The sequence below is a fragment of the Amphibalanus amphitrite genome, unplaced genomic scaffold (assembly GCF_019059575.1).
Source record: "Amphibalanus amphitrite isolate SeventyFive unplaced genomic scaffold, NRLGWU_Aamphi_draft 000253F_arrow, whole genome shotgun sequence".
NCBI classification, from domain to species: domain Eukaryota; kingdom Metazoa; phylum Arthropoda; class Thecostraca; order Balanomorpha; family Balanidae; genus Amphibalanus; species Amphibalanus amphitrite.
The window spans coordinates 555,056-571,120 of NW_024881748.1; the positions used below are offsets into that span (position 1 = coordinate 555,056).

Sequence of the window (16,065 nt, forward strand, 5' to 3'; positions counted from 1 at the left end):
AGTGAACTTTGGGGCCATGGGTGCCAAATGACCTCGCAGTCGGCGCGCCCCTAACCCCCCACAAACAAACAAAGAACTTTGGGGCTACATTGCCTACTCGTGTCTGACCAGACTGCAGTCTAATCGGGAGGCCAACCGGTCCAATGCATAATTCATAGCGTCCAGTCAGACATGGCTGACTTCCTCTGATGGCTGGGATTCGTCGAACGCGCGGCGCCCGACTAACTCGGTGGTATGACGCAGCCTTGGGGGACTCGGCTCCGTCCGAGGCCGGGGGCAGCCGGCAGGTCTCTCCACTCACCCGTCCAGCCAGCCGGCTGACGACCGAACCATCGCCCTCTCTTGCACGAGCGACCCTTGCACCTGCCGCTACAACCTCCAGCCTTTCGGAGACACCTGGTCTTCATGTTTCGTCCCCGCAGCCACCACTGCTCTCAGACCTCCGAGTGACGCCCCCGTCACGTCACGTGCCCCGTGACGCGGCAGGTGCGCCGGAAGCGGGCGCCGTGACGCCCCGGCCCGCCCCGTGCCGGTGACGTCACGCTCGCTCGGCGTCATGACGTCAGCGGTCGGCGGTGGCGGCGCGGCGGCGGCAGTGGCGGCGGGCGCTCGGTGTGGGTCGGACGGTGACGGTGGTGACTGCGCCAGCAGTGCTCGGTGCGGACCGTGTGAGCTGCTGACGGACGGTGCGGGCTGGCGGGAGGCGCCGAGCGGCTAAGGATGACCACAGCACGGGGACGGATGGCCGTGCTGGCCGCCGTGCTGCTGACACTCCAGGTGAGGCTACAGGGGGACCGAGGCGGTGTGACCGACCCCGGAGTAGGGTCAGATCAGGCAGGTCGGGTCAGGTCAGAGACGGAATAAGAATAAATATGGTGGGACACCTGGTCCTAATACGGCCACGGAGAGGCACAAAAATCGTATCTTTATAGAGCAGTCTTGAGTGCGAAACCAGTTCCTTTTCCGTCAGTTATTTCGAAGACAATGCATGCGAAGATCTGTTGTGGAACACATTAAAAGTTACCCACGAGTAAAAGTAGAGAACGCTGTTTCGATTAGCGCCGTGACTAGGGTAATCCCGTGCAGTGCGATAGGCCGTGACGACGTGCTCTTCATCGAGGTCGTTGCGCAACTGATCGGCTCACGACGCCGGCGTAACGTACAGGGGCACTCTGTCACATTGCACTGAATAAGACTGAAAGCACATTTTTTAGCATATCAACCAGTACCTATTAGCAAATTAATCATAAGGACGCTCACATAAGGATTTCTCATTAGCGACGGCTATGCTCTTCGGTGAAGACTCGCTTTTGGTAACCCTTAAAAGCACCTCCTGCACTTATGCTCACAATATCACATGGATCATTTGTTTGAGACGATGTTTATACATTTCGTTACACTGCACAGGCCCAGGTGTCCCTCAGCCGCCCACTGTCCTCTGGCCGCTGAGCAGGTGCGTCCTTGACCAGCAGGTGGGTGACCTCCGAGCGCCCCCTGCTCCCCAGCTGTGCTCAATTTTGGGTACATTAGGGAGACGGGCAGGTTTTGGCGAGGGAAGAGTGGTGGGTACAGGACAGGGAGGTGACCTGACCTGACCCTGTGTGTATCGACCCCCGGAAGGAGTCTCTCTATAGAGACGGGGCGCGCTGTGACTGGATGGCATTGCTCCCAGTGGGCCGCCGCTTTTTGTGACGTGGGACGGCGGACGGGGCCGGATCAAAAAGCGGTGGCGCTCAGTAGTTCGTCTCCTGCCGCCGGCCTCAGAGACTGCAGCGCGGAACAGCACACTAACCGAACAATTTGACACCGCAGTCTCCAAGTCTTCAACAACACTGAATGAACAAGCGGTGACTGCCGTGCGGCACAACACACTAACAGAAAACTGGGAGACTGCAGTGCGGCACAAAACACTAACTGAATGCTCAGAGACTGCAGTGTGACACAACACAATAACTAAACGCTTAGAGATCGCAGTGCAGCACAGGACACTAACTCAACACTCGCAGACTGCAGTGCGGCACAGCACGCTAACAGAAAACTGGGAGAGTGCAGTGCGGCACAGCACAATAACTCAAGACAGGAGAGCGGCATTACCCACATATGTACTATCTGGAGAGTCGCAGACTCCAATGCGGCACAGCACACTACCCGTAGGAGTGGAGACTCCAATGCGGCACAGCACATTAACCAAAGGATTGGAGACCGCAGTGTGGCACAGCACACTATGCTCGGAGACTACAGTGCGGCACAACACACTAACAAAGGCTTGGAGACTTCAGAGCGACACAGCATACTAAAACAACACACTCGAGACCGCAGTGCGGCACAGTACACTAACTAAAGACTGCAACGTAACGGTCCGGCAAGGAAAATAACACTGCGAGAAACCCGTCCGCCTCGACTCTGTTGGCGACCGTAAAAATTCACCGAACTGCTGACGAATTGCTGCGTGAGTCAGTCATTATTTCAAGCAATTAAATGTGGACGGTATACCACACAAAAAGTGGGCTTACACCAGATACTAATCAAACTGACAAATGGGAATTCGGACTGGGGGCTTACTTCCGTTGTGTGCGCTGGTGCACGATGCAGAGGCGTTATGTCAATTATCAGTTTGGGATTGTGATAGAGCTGCAGGATATATAGCTGATTACAAGTGGCAGCTGCGATAGTCGTGCTCAGGGGATCGTCGATTTCAATTACTCTCCGAACATCAGTCGTACTCATCGGTATGCTGGAGAGATACTACCGGGCCCGGCCCGTGGGCACTGCCGAGCACAATCTCCGCAGTCATTATCGAATTATCCCTCAATTACCGACTCCCGCAGACCATTCGGCTCTCCTCCGATGGTCAGGGACGTTTGTAGTAAAAATGTTCACCATTAGGTATCGGAGTCAGGCAGGCAAAAGGTCGCGACGGTACACATTAATCATCGCTCAACTGCGTGACACCGGCGATCACGAAGCGAGATAATTTACCACCGCCGGTCGTGAGAGGCTGTCTGGCGTCGGCTCCGAGGGAACGATAATTAAACAAGCCGCTATGGCTTGTGATGCTTGTAATTATCGCCAACTGTCGGCCGTTTCTCGAGAGATTGGATAGTCGAATCCGTAACAGGGGAGGTATTTCTCAGGCAGCACTCTGGCGTAAGTTCATCATTCCACATTCCGTCAGTGAATCATCGGAAACGCACAGGAAATGCCGTGTAGTCGTTCACAGAAACGTGTTACGATTCGTTCCCGAAATGGAGCTTGTCATACCAGTCTCCAGCTACTGCGCCGATGACTACGAACCAATGCATTGACAAATGCAGCCAAGCTGCGTACCTCTTGCATGTCAGGTCATGTGTCCGCCCGCCATGTTATAAACCAGGAAAGTGAATGATGTGATAACGTTCCATCATAGTTCTGCAACAATATGGATTTATGCAACGAATCTGCATACCATTTTGGAGTTACGCGCATTCCCCGACCAAATCGGCCATTGGCGGGCTCATATAGGCACCCCTTTATCCGGTTGTGCCCGGTGGCGGGTGCCGGCGGCCGCGGCTGCGGTGTCGGCCGCCGTATATGGCAGGAGGAGGCGGCCGAGCCAGCCGAGCTGGCCGGCCGCGGCGGGCGGGCGTCCTTGAGCCAGCCCACATGCAGACCGGCCCGGTCGCGCTGCCCGCCCGGCCGGCCGGTCCTGCTGCGGCCTAAGCCGACACCCGCTCACGACTGAACCGCACCAGCACATGGCGCTGGAGAGTGGAGGGGTGCAGCGGTCAGGAGATGGTGAGCGACCGGACGATTAGCAGAACTTTGATATGAGCCCGAGTGCCGAGACCATTGTTCACCAGAATGGTATGAGCCTCGTTTGACGAGGTCATTTTGTCCAGTGAAAATGCACATGCATCGCATTGTTTCTCCGAATTTCCATATAATTTGCAAGGCGAAAGGTCTTTCCAGCAAACTCCAGCAGTACACGCTTATACAAACGTTTACAGTAGGCCGCACAGCCAATACAATCGTCGCTAAACTCAGCCTGCCAATTTTGTCACGGACCTGCGCATTTCAAAGGGCCATTGGCGGAAACGGAAAACCATTGTCATCTGGCTTCCCGTCATTATCGAGCTCATTTGCCGACTTGGCCCGACCGATACGGCCCGGCAACAGTTCAGATCTGACCTTCACTGATCGGCGCCGTGTCGGTGGTCCATTTCCTGTTCCTGACCTCGGTTCTAAGCCACCCAACTCTCCAGAGTCCCTTGGTAAAGCCGCCGTCTCGGGCAGCGCAACTCTGCTCGCGTTGACCGCAGAATCGAGTGGCCTCCCCACTCCGATCACCCGGGTGTGGCACGCGCCGGCCGCCCCACACTCGTCGAGTGGCGCCGGCCGCGTGTCACGGTTCGTTGGCCGGCCTGTTCTGCGAACGGTGACGCACCCGAGACCAGCAATGGCGCCCTGTGGAGCCGTGCTGACGTCACGACTCATAGCTCGCCGGTCGGGAGTCCAGCGAACTCAATGGCCGGTCGAACGTAAAAGGCCGCATGCTGCTCCCTACGTCGTTAGCGTAATGACTCGTCGCCTCGAACGCCATTACCGCGCCCCTTAGCGGGCTCTTCAGCTGGCGTTCGTGGCAGCATGCGCTAACTATAGGCCAATATAATGAATAATGAGTGCGGATATATCCACAGAGACTAGCTGCTCGGCGCATCCATTTCATTTTCCAGCTCCCCGGCGACGCATTTCTATCAGACTCTTCTAGATCGCTAGGTTCCTTAGGCAGCCAACAACTCATATGCCCTTTCCCAGGGTGTCGCCTCAGTTTGCGCCACTGTGGGTTTTTGTCGGCGTCCGGCGGCCTGCGGTTCGACTGGAGAACTGGGTCAGAGGCGCGCCCCGGCAGGTCACACACACACACCGTAACGGAAATAGGGCCGGGCCGTGACCTGTGACCCGACCCGGTCACCGTGGCGTCGTTCTGGAGCTCTTCACTAGCGGCCGCCCGGGCGCCGGGTCGGTGCGGAGTGCGGGCCGGATGTCTGTGCAAACGGACCGCTAGAGAAGGTGATATAGGAAAGATCCGTGTGTGCACCTGTCACTGGTGCTACCTGAGGACATACTTTTGTGACACACAGCGACCCCTCACGGCTGCTGGGAGCCACTCCACCACTACTGCGACAGGCCGGAAGCCAGACCGAGGCGCCTGGCGGCTACTGTGTGCGTCACGGCCCGCGTGACGCGTCACGGACGAGCGGCGCGTCACGGCAGCGCGTCACGGCCTCTGACCCGGCCGAACGGCGCGGTGGCACACGCTGCGGGCGCCCGAGTCGACCCCGCCCCTGACGCAGCTGCTGAGGACGGGCCTGGAGCACTGAACCTAACCGAGGAGCACCGCGTGTTGGTCCCTCAGAGTAGACGGGAAAAGAGTGTCGCAAGAGGATGCCGATCGGATGATGTGAGCGTCGTCTCACAAGCGGGTCATGGCTGTCGTGGGGCAGTAGGCAATAGGCATCTTCATCGCAGATTCCAATACTTGACCAGAATATTTAAGTAGATGCTTCGAACGGAGTCCACGAAACCTTTCCACCAGAGCTGCAGCATTGCGAGCCCACATGTCGCCCGACTCACCTCTAGTTCCGTGCAGCAGCTACCGGTCGTTGTCAGGCCCTTATGGCGGCACCATGACACAGACACCTACAGCGGCCGTACCGCTGCTTCCCTGAGAGTGGCGCGGGCGCGGCGGCTCTTCCGGTGGTGGCGGTGAACCTCTGCCGACCCCGCGACCCCGCGGGAGAACAGCCACGGAATGGTGACCGACCGCCAGCTGACGACTGGCGAACCACGACTGAGGATGGGCGAACACAGTCGCGACGGTATGGGCGGACGAACGACATTGGACAGAAGCAGTTGTAATGGATGGACGACCTAAGACGACGAACGATCAAGATAACGATCAAGAATAGATGGCAGAAGACGGTGGGTGAGGGCTGGCAAACTGGCGGAAGGCCGCAGTGGACGGTAAACAGATAACGGGAGAGATTGGAAAACAATTCTGTGATGTATGCTCAACTCGGTCCCACCGAATTGATGCATCACCGTCCGTTTCAGTTCGCTTGAGACTGTTTTCCTCAAAGCTGCAATGCGTGGTACGCTGTTTGGGCACAGATCCATCACTGTATTGGGGCGTGGAACACAGCAAGAATACTTACTCTGCCAACTGTGCGATGGATGGTTCACTCCGTCAGTGTTGTCTTATAAAACAGGATGTGCGCAGTTGATTCCACAGACGCAGTACGGATGTGTGCCAAAGGAAGGAAGTACGTTATCATCATGCGTCGCACTGCATGGCTGGCTCTTATTCATATTATTTTAGACGCCTGTTATTTTAGCTTTTAGACGCCATAAATTAATTAGGTAATCATTTCTTAGCGAGCTTGTGACATCATTGATTCACGGAAATGGGCCTGCTTTTGTCAAGACAATACGCCTTTTTAGAAGCACTCCAGTCTCAAAATTAAAACACGGATGGTCCTCATCGAAAACCAGCTTAGCTGCGACGCTGCAGAGGGTGCCGTCCGATTTACGACTACACATTCCGGTTCGCCCCGATCGCTAATTACACTGAAAGTCCCTCCCTCGCGATCGGACAGCGCTCGGTGATCAGACGGCGGCCCGAGTGCCGGTCGCGTTATCTTGCCATCGTGGCAGTGCGCCGGGGCCGGTCGCGTGAGGGCGGCTCTCACAGTTTGATGGTTGTTTGTTAGCGGGAGCGCGTGTCGCCACCTGTCGAGGAGGAGGGGAGGGGAGGGGAGGGCAGGGAGGACACGCAGGAGGGGTGGGAGGAGGGCGGAAAGTCGACGGTGGGGAATCAGACGAGCCGACAGGAAGTGGCGCGGGTCGGCCGTCGGCGGCCAGCCGGCGATGGTGTCCCGCCGGGACCGGTGTCGGACGCCGCCATTTGTCAGCCTAATGGCGTCGGCTGTCGGCTGATTAGCACCTGGGCCGCGACCCCCAGGGCGCCGTGACTGGCGATCCCCTGCTCACACCGGTCCGCGGAGATCCCCTGATGGTGGGCACTGATGGAGGACCACTGCGGGGAGCGGCAGAGGAGCCGCTCTCCCCTTACATCACCCGCCGTCATCGGCCGCAGTCGGTGTGTGTGAGGTGGGCTCAGACAATGGCCAGAGACGGCCACGAATACAGCAGAGTCACTGGTGCACAGGAGAGCCATTGAGCCTTAGTTTCCCGAGGTCAGAGTAGCTGAGATGTGCTCCGTCCGCACTTTCGGGACGGCCGTGAAAAAAACTCGGTCAATGCTGTGAGGAGATCCACCGGGGAGCGGCTGCCGACTCCGGTCAATGATATTCAGAGACCACGCACCGTCTTGGCTTGGCCTCCAGCCGAGACCTTGGGTCTGTGAAGGAATCCAGACTTGGTTTGGATCTATGAAGGAAAATGATGTTTCATCACGCCAGCCACGGTCAAAATACAACTGCCTGTAGTGTTTGCCAATGATGCATCGAAAGCACCCAGAAAAAAAAATATACTGAAGAAGGCGGTATCTCAGGATTATTGACATAAGGCTCACATGAACGAGCAATTAACTTTTTCAGTTCATCAGCAAAAACTACGTCAACTTTACAATCATTTGATTACATCGAAGTACCGGTCCTTATTTACTACCACCCTTTCCAATTAGGCGTTCCGATCGACTCTAATCCCGTCCAGAGCAGCCATAACCCTCAATCTGCCTCTGGTGAGCTCTTCATCGGCGGACGTCTCCATTTCCCCGGCGGCGGTTATCGCTCTGATCTGGGCAGGGGCCGGTGATGTGTGTGATATATACCCGCAGCAGCCGCCTCCTCACAGCCCGCCCCGCGACTGCCATTGTGCCTCGGCATCCAACACACTCCGGACGACAGACGGCGGTGGTCGTTAACAAACGAGTCGGAGGTCGGGAACGTCAGTCCCGCGCGGAATGGGGACGGAGCCGGTGTCTGTCCGGTCCGGCGAGACCGGGTAGAGGACCGTGGTCTATGGCCCGGGACCGTGGTCCATGGCTCTGGTCCGAGATTTGGGACGGGTCCGTCGTGGGGAGCTAAAGAAACTTGATCATGGTCTGAAAACGGTGGTTTGTAAACCTTAGAACAACAGCCCGTTGTACCGATGGTCGTTGTTCACACAGTGCACCTAAATGGGATGAGGGTAATATTCCACTGTTGGCTCGGAAAAGGAGACCTAAATTGAGTGTTTCTAGCTATGCAGGGACACATTCTGACTGGAGAATTTAAGCGCTAAGCAGTCATGTGCTGAGATGGTCCGAAGTTTTGGTTCGCGTATCGCGGTATTTTGGGCTCTGACACTGTATATTGAGGTGATCTATCAGCAATGTAAACTAGTGTAATGTGGAGGTGATAAACGAGCACTAAATAAACCGAATTCGCATCATTAGTAAACTCGAATTCATATCAGATCAGCAATCATCGGGTCTTACTCAACGCGCTGCGTTATCCACCTACAGGTATCACAAAAAGGATATTTTCGTATGCGTGTGCTGTGCGTCTGTGTTGCGATCAAGTCGCTCTGTACAAGAGAAACTACTCAGCTGGACACTCGATTATCTATCCCAAACAATCACTGGATGATTTACTGTTGGTGACTGGGTAGGCGACGAGCTCATCCACAGGTTTTAAATACATCGCGACAGGCATAGAAGCTGCTGATTGCTGTCGATCGATAACCGCATAATGCAACGTTATTTGCGCTATTCTGTCTCAGTTGTATCAGGATCATGCATTAGGACACTATACTTGTAGCCAGGGCTGCGGAGTCGATGGATTTTCGGCGACTCCGACTCCGACTCCGACTCCGGCTTTCAAAAACCAACTCCGACTCCGACTCCGACTCCGGGCAGAATTGTCGACTCCGACCGACTCCAACTCCCGACTCCGACTCCGCAGACCTAGCAGGGCTGCGGAGTCGACAGATTTTTGGTGACTCCGACTCCGACTCCGGCTCGGGTTTCTAAAATCGACTCCGACTCCGACTCCGACTCCGGTCACAACTGTCGACTCCGACCGACTCCGACTCCGACTCCGACTCCGACTCCGCAGCCCTGCTTGTAGCATTCTATCAAAGCAACTACTAGTGAGAAGGTATGACTTGTTTGCCAGCACACATACCTATGCCTTATTCCGTAAGACGGCGGAAAAGCCTGCATTGCATCACACCATATTTCCACATCTCTCGAACAAAGAACTGTTGCTGAGACATGTCTGAGATCTACAGGCTCGCATGGCCGATGTATCCTGCAGAGGGCTGTATGACCTGTATGGGCCCACGGTTGCCGTGTGTCAGAGAACCCTCTGTGAGATCTCCGACATTGTGGCGCTGATTCATTCGCGGAGAGCCGGACTCACTCACCCGGGCCTTTGTTCACGGATAAAGAAGGCTGCATAGATCGCGAGAATGGTTTCCATTTATTCGAGAATGCTGTGAACATGTGAGATGCCTATGCGAATATTTAAGCTCTTTCACAAGCAGTATGCACATGCCTAAATCAAGATGCATTATCAAACTCTCATCTCGTTTCTTACTGCAGATGCAGCGGCGCCACATCATTAGCCACTGTCTCACCCTCCCCTTCTCTTTGCTCCAGCTGAGTGCCAGCCAGCTGCTGGACGCCCAGGACTTCGAGCCGCAGGTGACGGCCAGCTGCGACGCCAGCACCATGACCATCCTGGTGCGCACCCAGAAGCCCTTCTTCGGCGTCATCCACGGCAAGGACATCCGCACCGACCCGTGCACCCAGTTCGGAGAGGGCGGCCTCGAGACGCGCATGCGCGTGAACCTCCTGGCCGGGGAGGGCGACGAGGATTACTGCGGAGTGCGCGGCAACAACGTGAGTGCCAGCGGAAACCAGCCGCTCTTTTAGATACGGTTGGGAGTCTTTAGAGACTTAGAGAATTTTATATATTTTTCTTGTAGCTATCATTCATTGAAGACAATAGTACAAGCCCACGAAATAAGGATGTTTTCCTTACTGAACAATGTCTTTGTTAGACAGAATTTTAACAGATAGTTACACATAAACAAAGACTCGCTTAGAGACTGATTGGTCCGCATTGATACCCTAAATTTCTGAGTTTAATGGCGCTCCGGAGCAGGTCTCCCGGAGGCCACATTCCAAGGAGCGGCGTTCCGTTCGGTGGAAAAATGTATTAGTGAACATGAGAGCATGAGGGATGATGACAGGACTCGTAATTAGACCTAAACAGGAGTGGCGATAGCAGTTATCTGGCGCCGCAGAGTCCAATTTGACGCCGCTGTTGTGTTTGTCTGCCGCAGAGGACCGACGATAGGTCCATTCCCATTGCCGTCCGGTTTCACAAGAAACTGGAGGTGGCAGAGGACAAGCTGTATGTCATCACATGTGGCAACCCGGGCTTCAAGAACTCCAGGTGAGACAGTTTTACAATAGGGGTTTGGATTTTTACATTTTATAAGCATGAATGTATTTGCTTTATAGAATTTAGGTGTCAGATGTCATTCAATATTCATCCTTACTGGGAATTGCTTGATCTTAACTGTATCTTCTTGATACTTCTGTAGCTCCCTACTATTATTATTTTTTAGTACGTAACTGCCTTGAAACAGAAATTGCCACTTGATTGAATTTTAGCGATGATTTCTGCTATCGAATACTCACTGGATCAGTTGTCATCGGGCTGAAATCATAGTCTTATTGGAAATCAATATCCATAAGCGGTGGTATGTCGTTTTTGCTCGCCGCCGGAGAATCATCAATCACCACCCGGTGGTATCCTCTCTGCTGCGCTCCAGTCTCTACGTGCTTTCTTCCTCGTCTTGATTGCAGTCCCCCGGCGTTTTCTTCCTACCAACAATGCAGCCTCCCGCCGTTCGTTCCGTTTTCGGCTGCGCTCGCCCGCCTCAGAGTGGTGTGTTATGGTCCATGGACAGGCCTGGTGAACACCAGGGAACCATCCAGGCCGGTTAATGATACGCATTACCGGTGATGGGCGGCCCGAGTGCGCGCCGCTCGCCACTCTGTTGGAGCCGGGTCGGAGCAGTGATTGGTTCACTCTGCCCAACTTCGGCTCTATTAGACCTGAGCAGCCCTCTCTAAACATTCCTCTTCCGCGCCAGTTAACGACTTTATAGCCACTAACGAATAATGATGTTAATGAAAGCTCCACGGGAGCACTACCAATCTCAACGCATACCCGTATCCGCGTTTCTCGTCCCATAAAATTAACATCTACCTACACTTTGAGCTGCGCCACTTTGCCCACAGCCGTGAGATTGGTCAAATCCACGGCAATGTTAGTTGTTGCTAAATTACCAGTAGGTATATCCGCGATTGCATGTCTCGCCGCCTGTCGGACGACAAGACTTGGCGGTGGTGACATGTCCAAATTGTCGTTAAGCAATACCTATACCAGTCAGAGCAGTGACTGAGGAAGTCGTTATATGTACTTCCACTCGCCAAACCGCGGCGAGGGAGCTCTACGACTGATCACAGGAGACTCCGCGGGAAGCGGTACGGTAACTAGAGTGGTGCTCTCTGTTTGATCTAATTGGGACGGATGATGGTGTTTGGAGCTCAGTCTGAAATCTTGAGCTAGACAACATGGAACGAGCACAAATCACCTGATTGCCAGAGGGCCTATATAGTTCTCAACTTAACCTTTCAACCATGTTCACCATTTGCAGCCACTACTCCGGACAGTTCCAGAGCTCATCCCGCCGCCCTCCCCCGGCCAGCATCCCCACTCCCCAGTGAGCTGACAGAGGACGCCGTGCCGGTGTCAGTCCGCGATGAGCCGGCGGTGACGCGGGGTCGGCCGGCCGGTGCCGATGTCGGCTGGCGCGGCGGGCAGCGGTTTCCGTAATGGGCCGCGGGTCGGACGCCGGTCGTGGAAACCGTCAGCGGGCTAATGGCGGCGCGCACACCGGTCAGGAGGCACCGTTACCGCGCCGACGGACGGCCCCGCGACACGACACCATGCCAGTTGTGACACGGTGTCGGCGACTCCGCCCACATTAACACAGTGACACCGCCTACATTAGCACGGAGACAGTGCCCTCATTAGCATAGCGTCCCATTCAGGGCACTCCTGTCCGCTCAAAACACAGCGTCTCCGCCCAAGATATAGAAGTCAGCAGCCCAAAAAAAGTTTCTGCTTTTAGATTGTAATACAAATTAATTTTTCCTGCAATAAAATTCACGGCGAGAAGGGAACCAACGGTTATGATGAGACACCTTTACTTTATTTATTCTACATTCTAAATGGAAATTCCCTGAGGATTGAAATTTTGATGACCGAAAAGTGTCTACTGTTCTCGTTTACTATTCATTTAAATCGTTCGAATTGATATGCGGTTATGGAGACGCCGGAACGCTAAACCGACGTGGCAGATGCACGTGCATGGCGATCGGATGTTTTGCTTGCGGATCAAAGAAGCCGACTTCCGCTGGTAAAGGAAAGCCGCTTTAGTCATGTCCTTGAGCAGTGCATGCCTCACACGTGTGGGCTGCCTGATGCCGGATCTGCAGAGAAGGCGTGCGGGTCCATATACGCCGCCCGAGCCCATGATGTGAGCCACTTTGGATCGCAAACAAGGAGGCAGTGCCCTGCTTAGTAACATCTGATGTTCGTCATGATGTTTCAACAAAAGTCAGGCTAGTTAAGACTTAAGAATCGTGCTACGTCTGTATGGCGTAATTAGTATTCAGCAAAGGCGGAGCTCCGCTGTTTGTCCACTGAGGCCGGACGAGAGCAAGGACAGGCCGAGGTCGTGTGACCTGTAGGTATGTCAGAGACCAGCTGTGCTAACCCTGCATTGCGGCAAACACCTGTCAGACAGCGAAGGGAGACATCTGGAGGCATGACGGCAGGCGCCATTAACCCGGCTTCTTACGTCCACTCAGGACAGTGAGTTGTCGCACTGCGTGACATTGACCTCAGTAACTCTTTTGTAGCGTGATAAATCGCGGGTGTTGCTGACATCCCACCTCTCTCTGTCTTCTTTGTACCACCTTTTCTCTGTCTGCAGCGGTGATAAATTCGTCGTGACACTGACATGATCCTTTCTCTTATACGTACCAAGGCTCCTGGGAAGTGTCCTTCTCGGAAGCTGACCCTCGGTAGCTGCCCCTGCAGCAGGGTGACAAGTGACCGGTGATCGTGGCTGACCCTCGCCCTCTTCTCCCGCAGGGGTGACAAGTCGCTGGTGACCCTGCGACTGATGGACCGCGGCCGACGCGCCAAGGAGGTGGTCTATGGACGACCCTACAACCTCCAGGTCAAGATCTCGAAACCAGACGGTGAGTAGCCATAAATAGCGGTAAGCTGTTGCAAATGAAGGCACGGCCACAAGAAACTCGACTATGTTCACTAAAAATTCTAGAGACCTTGCCCGTAAAAGAGCGTATCATAAACTCCGCCGCAATGTAGCACACAATGCAAATACCCTTTGTCACCAGCAGCTCCTTTGGCTGATGAGTTCAATCTTACCGAGAGCTGCGCCGAATTTGAGTACCGCCGGCTCGTTTGCTCTCTCGCGCGGTCAGAGACCCGGCCGCATGAGCCCGCTACGCGCTGTGGTGGGATCATTTGACTCTGGACGCCCGCCGGGGAGCCGCAGTCGTGATGGTGATGACGTACAAACCGACGGTGATTGACGGCCCGCTCGGGACGCTCCGGACGCTCAGGATGCGCTCAGGCCCCGTCAGACCGTTTTCGGCTGACTGCACTTAAACGCGGGTGATTTGTCATCAGACTCACGAGGCTCATTTGTCGCACATCACCTGAGCTGTGGTGCCTATCTTTCCGATCAGTGATTACTTTAGAAACGCAGATACACTTCAGTTTGCACAGACGGAAGACCATGTAGGAGTGTAGAGGGTAGCAGACACATGCATAGCGCCAGATAAAAAAGGCCTCATGCCGGATCAGCCCTGAGCTACTCAACATAGGAATGCAGAATGCTGCAGCATCAATCATTGCGTGCGGCCGAGAGGGCGGAGAATTTCAGCGAGACCTTGAGGCACTGTCTGAAGCGCCTCCTGCTGATCTGGCCGCTGATACACATCAGTTCGCCGAACCCTTCATCTCGGCGTCTCTGAGGGCGCGGCGCTCCGCGCGGCGGCCAATCGACCACGAGCGGCGGCTGTGCGCCCTCTCGAGGAGCGGTGCCATTCCTGGACGAGCCGCTCCGGCCGCCGCTCGACGGCGGTACGCTCTGCGCCCGGGGCAGCACCCACCGGACCGGCCGCTCCCTTCACCGAGCGGGCTCCGAACCGGCCGGGCCGCGGCGGCTCTGCAGCGCCCCCGGCCATCCGCGCTGCTCGCCGCGCCGGCGTCGTGCCGCCTGCAGCCTGCAACCTGCCGGCCGGCCCGAGCGGCACATGGCAGCGGGCTAGCCAGTCCGAGCGGCCCGCAGCGGTGCCCCGTAAGACCACCCAGAGGTCAGCGGGCCAGCATCGTACACAGTCTGGGAACGTAGCGCTGGCGAGCAGACGAGAATGTGCGACTTCCGAGTTACGTGCCCCACAGCTGGGCGTTATGGGCGGCGATTGAGCGACCTTTGGACGCCCATGGCCTGCGCAGTAGCGCGGGCTAAACCGGCTTCAGGAGCTGTGACGCTATTCCGGGGATACAGCTGATTCCGTAGCTGTCCGAAGGAATAGAAGTTTCAGTCGATATCCAAAGGGTGGAAGGAAACAACATACGGCCTCAGGGTGCTGATAGTATTTGCATAGTAAACGCAATACATTCAACAAGTCTTCGTTTCACGTCACGTAGGGGAGAGTGGGGTAATTTGGCCGCTTTTTTTAGAAAACGATGTAACTTAAAATTGACGACACATTTCTGCATTTTCTCAACGCTGGCAGGTGTCGCATTCATTTTACTTTACTGGACAGTGAACTTGAAATGATAGAGTAATTACTTATATTGAAATTGTGACGTATTACAAAGGTCTGCAAGGCGGCCAAATTGCCCCACTAGCAGGGTTATTTGGCCGGGGGTGTGGGGCAATTTGGCCGGTGTTAGTTTACGGTCGGGATTTTCTGTTATATTGCGAGTCAGCTTCAGATTCAGCAATGACGTGTGTCCTATGACGCATTTACCACATTTTGGAGGTTGACTCATGGGGTCACAGGGGTCAAAATAGCCAAATTAGCGGCTCTAGATGCGTAGACAGTTTTTTACGAATAACTTTTGAAGTAATCAAGCTAGGCCAAAACTTCGAGTACCATCGTAATTCCCTCGTCATTCCGCATCGAAACATATATGTGTTGACCTCGAGAAGTCAAGGTCAAAGGTTGACCTCAAGTCACGTTACCTCAGATCGCTTGACCTCAAGGTCACGTGATTTCAAGGTCATCATGCATATTATTCGATGCGCCTTGGCGAGTTGAACAGAATGAGACCATTTGTGCGGCTGTACCATTTTTATGTAAGGATTTATTAGCAAAAAACGTTTGGTAACCTTTGATGACGTCACATGCTCTTACAGTTGACCAATCGGAAGTAAGTCATCAAAGTAGTCAAAGTTGGTCATGAATCATGTCATTTATGGTACAATTGACCATGAAAACTCGGCCGTCCCAGCATAGTGACCATGAGCGCACCGGCCAAGTTGCCCCGCTAGTCCCGGCCAAATTACCCCATATTGCCATTCTGAAAATTTTTGTGTATAAAGTCATCACGGCTATACGGAATTAGATGAAATTGCTCTTGGAACCGCTGAACACCCCCAAGAATGGCGCTATAATGTCTGAATTCGTTTTTAGCCCAAATACTACATGTTATACAACTTTGTAAGTAGAAGTAAAAGTTACCATTTTCTAATGAAATTAACGTTTTATTAATTTTGAATACAACTACGAGGGGCAAAGTTTTGACATTTGTCCTCCAGTTATTTCTACCCATGACAAATGAATAGAGACTAGAGTTATTTCACTCACTTTTATTAGACATCGTACAGGTGGGGGCGGCCAATTTACACCACCGGCCAAATTACCCCACTCTCCCCTAACCAGCTTTTCAATAT

General features: G+C 54.3%; 1 protein-coding gene across 1 annotated transcript in view; it reads left to right on the forward strand.

Annotated features, from left to right (window-relative positions):
• Positions 1-248: 248 nt before the first annotated feature.
• LOC122386493 overlaps positions 249-16,065 on the forward strand; it is a 35,573-nt gene continuing 19,756 nt past the window's right edge. Inside the window, exons 1-4 of the mRNA XM_043375736.1 lie at positions 249-777; positions 9,644-9,886; positions 10,333-10,445; positions 13,224-13,333. Coding sequence (XP_043231671.1) covers positions 721-777; positions 9,644-9,886; positions 10,333-10,445; positions 13,224-13,333 — 523 coding nt within the window. The 5' untranslated portion in view covers positions 249-720. The remainder of the gene's footprint in view (positions 778-9,643; positions 9,887-10,332; positions 10,446-13,223; positions 13,334-16,065) is intronic.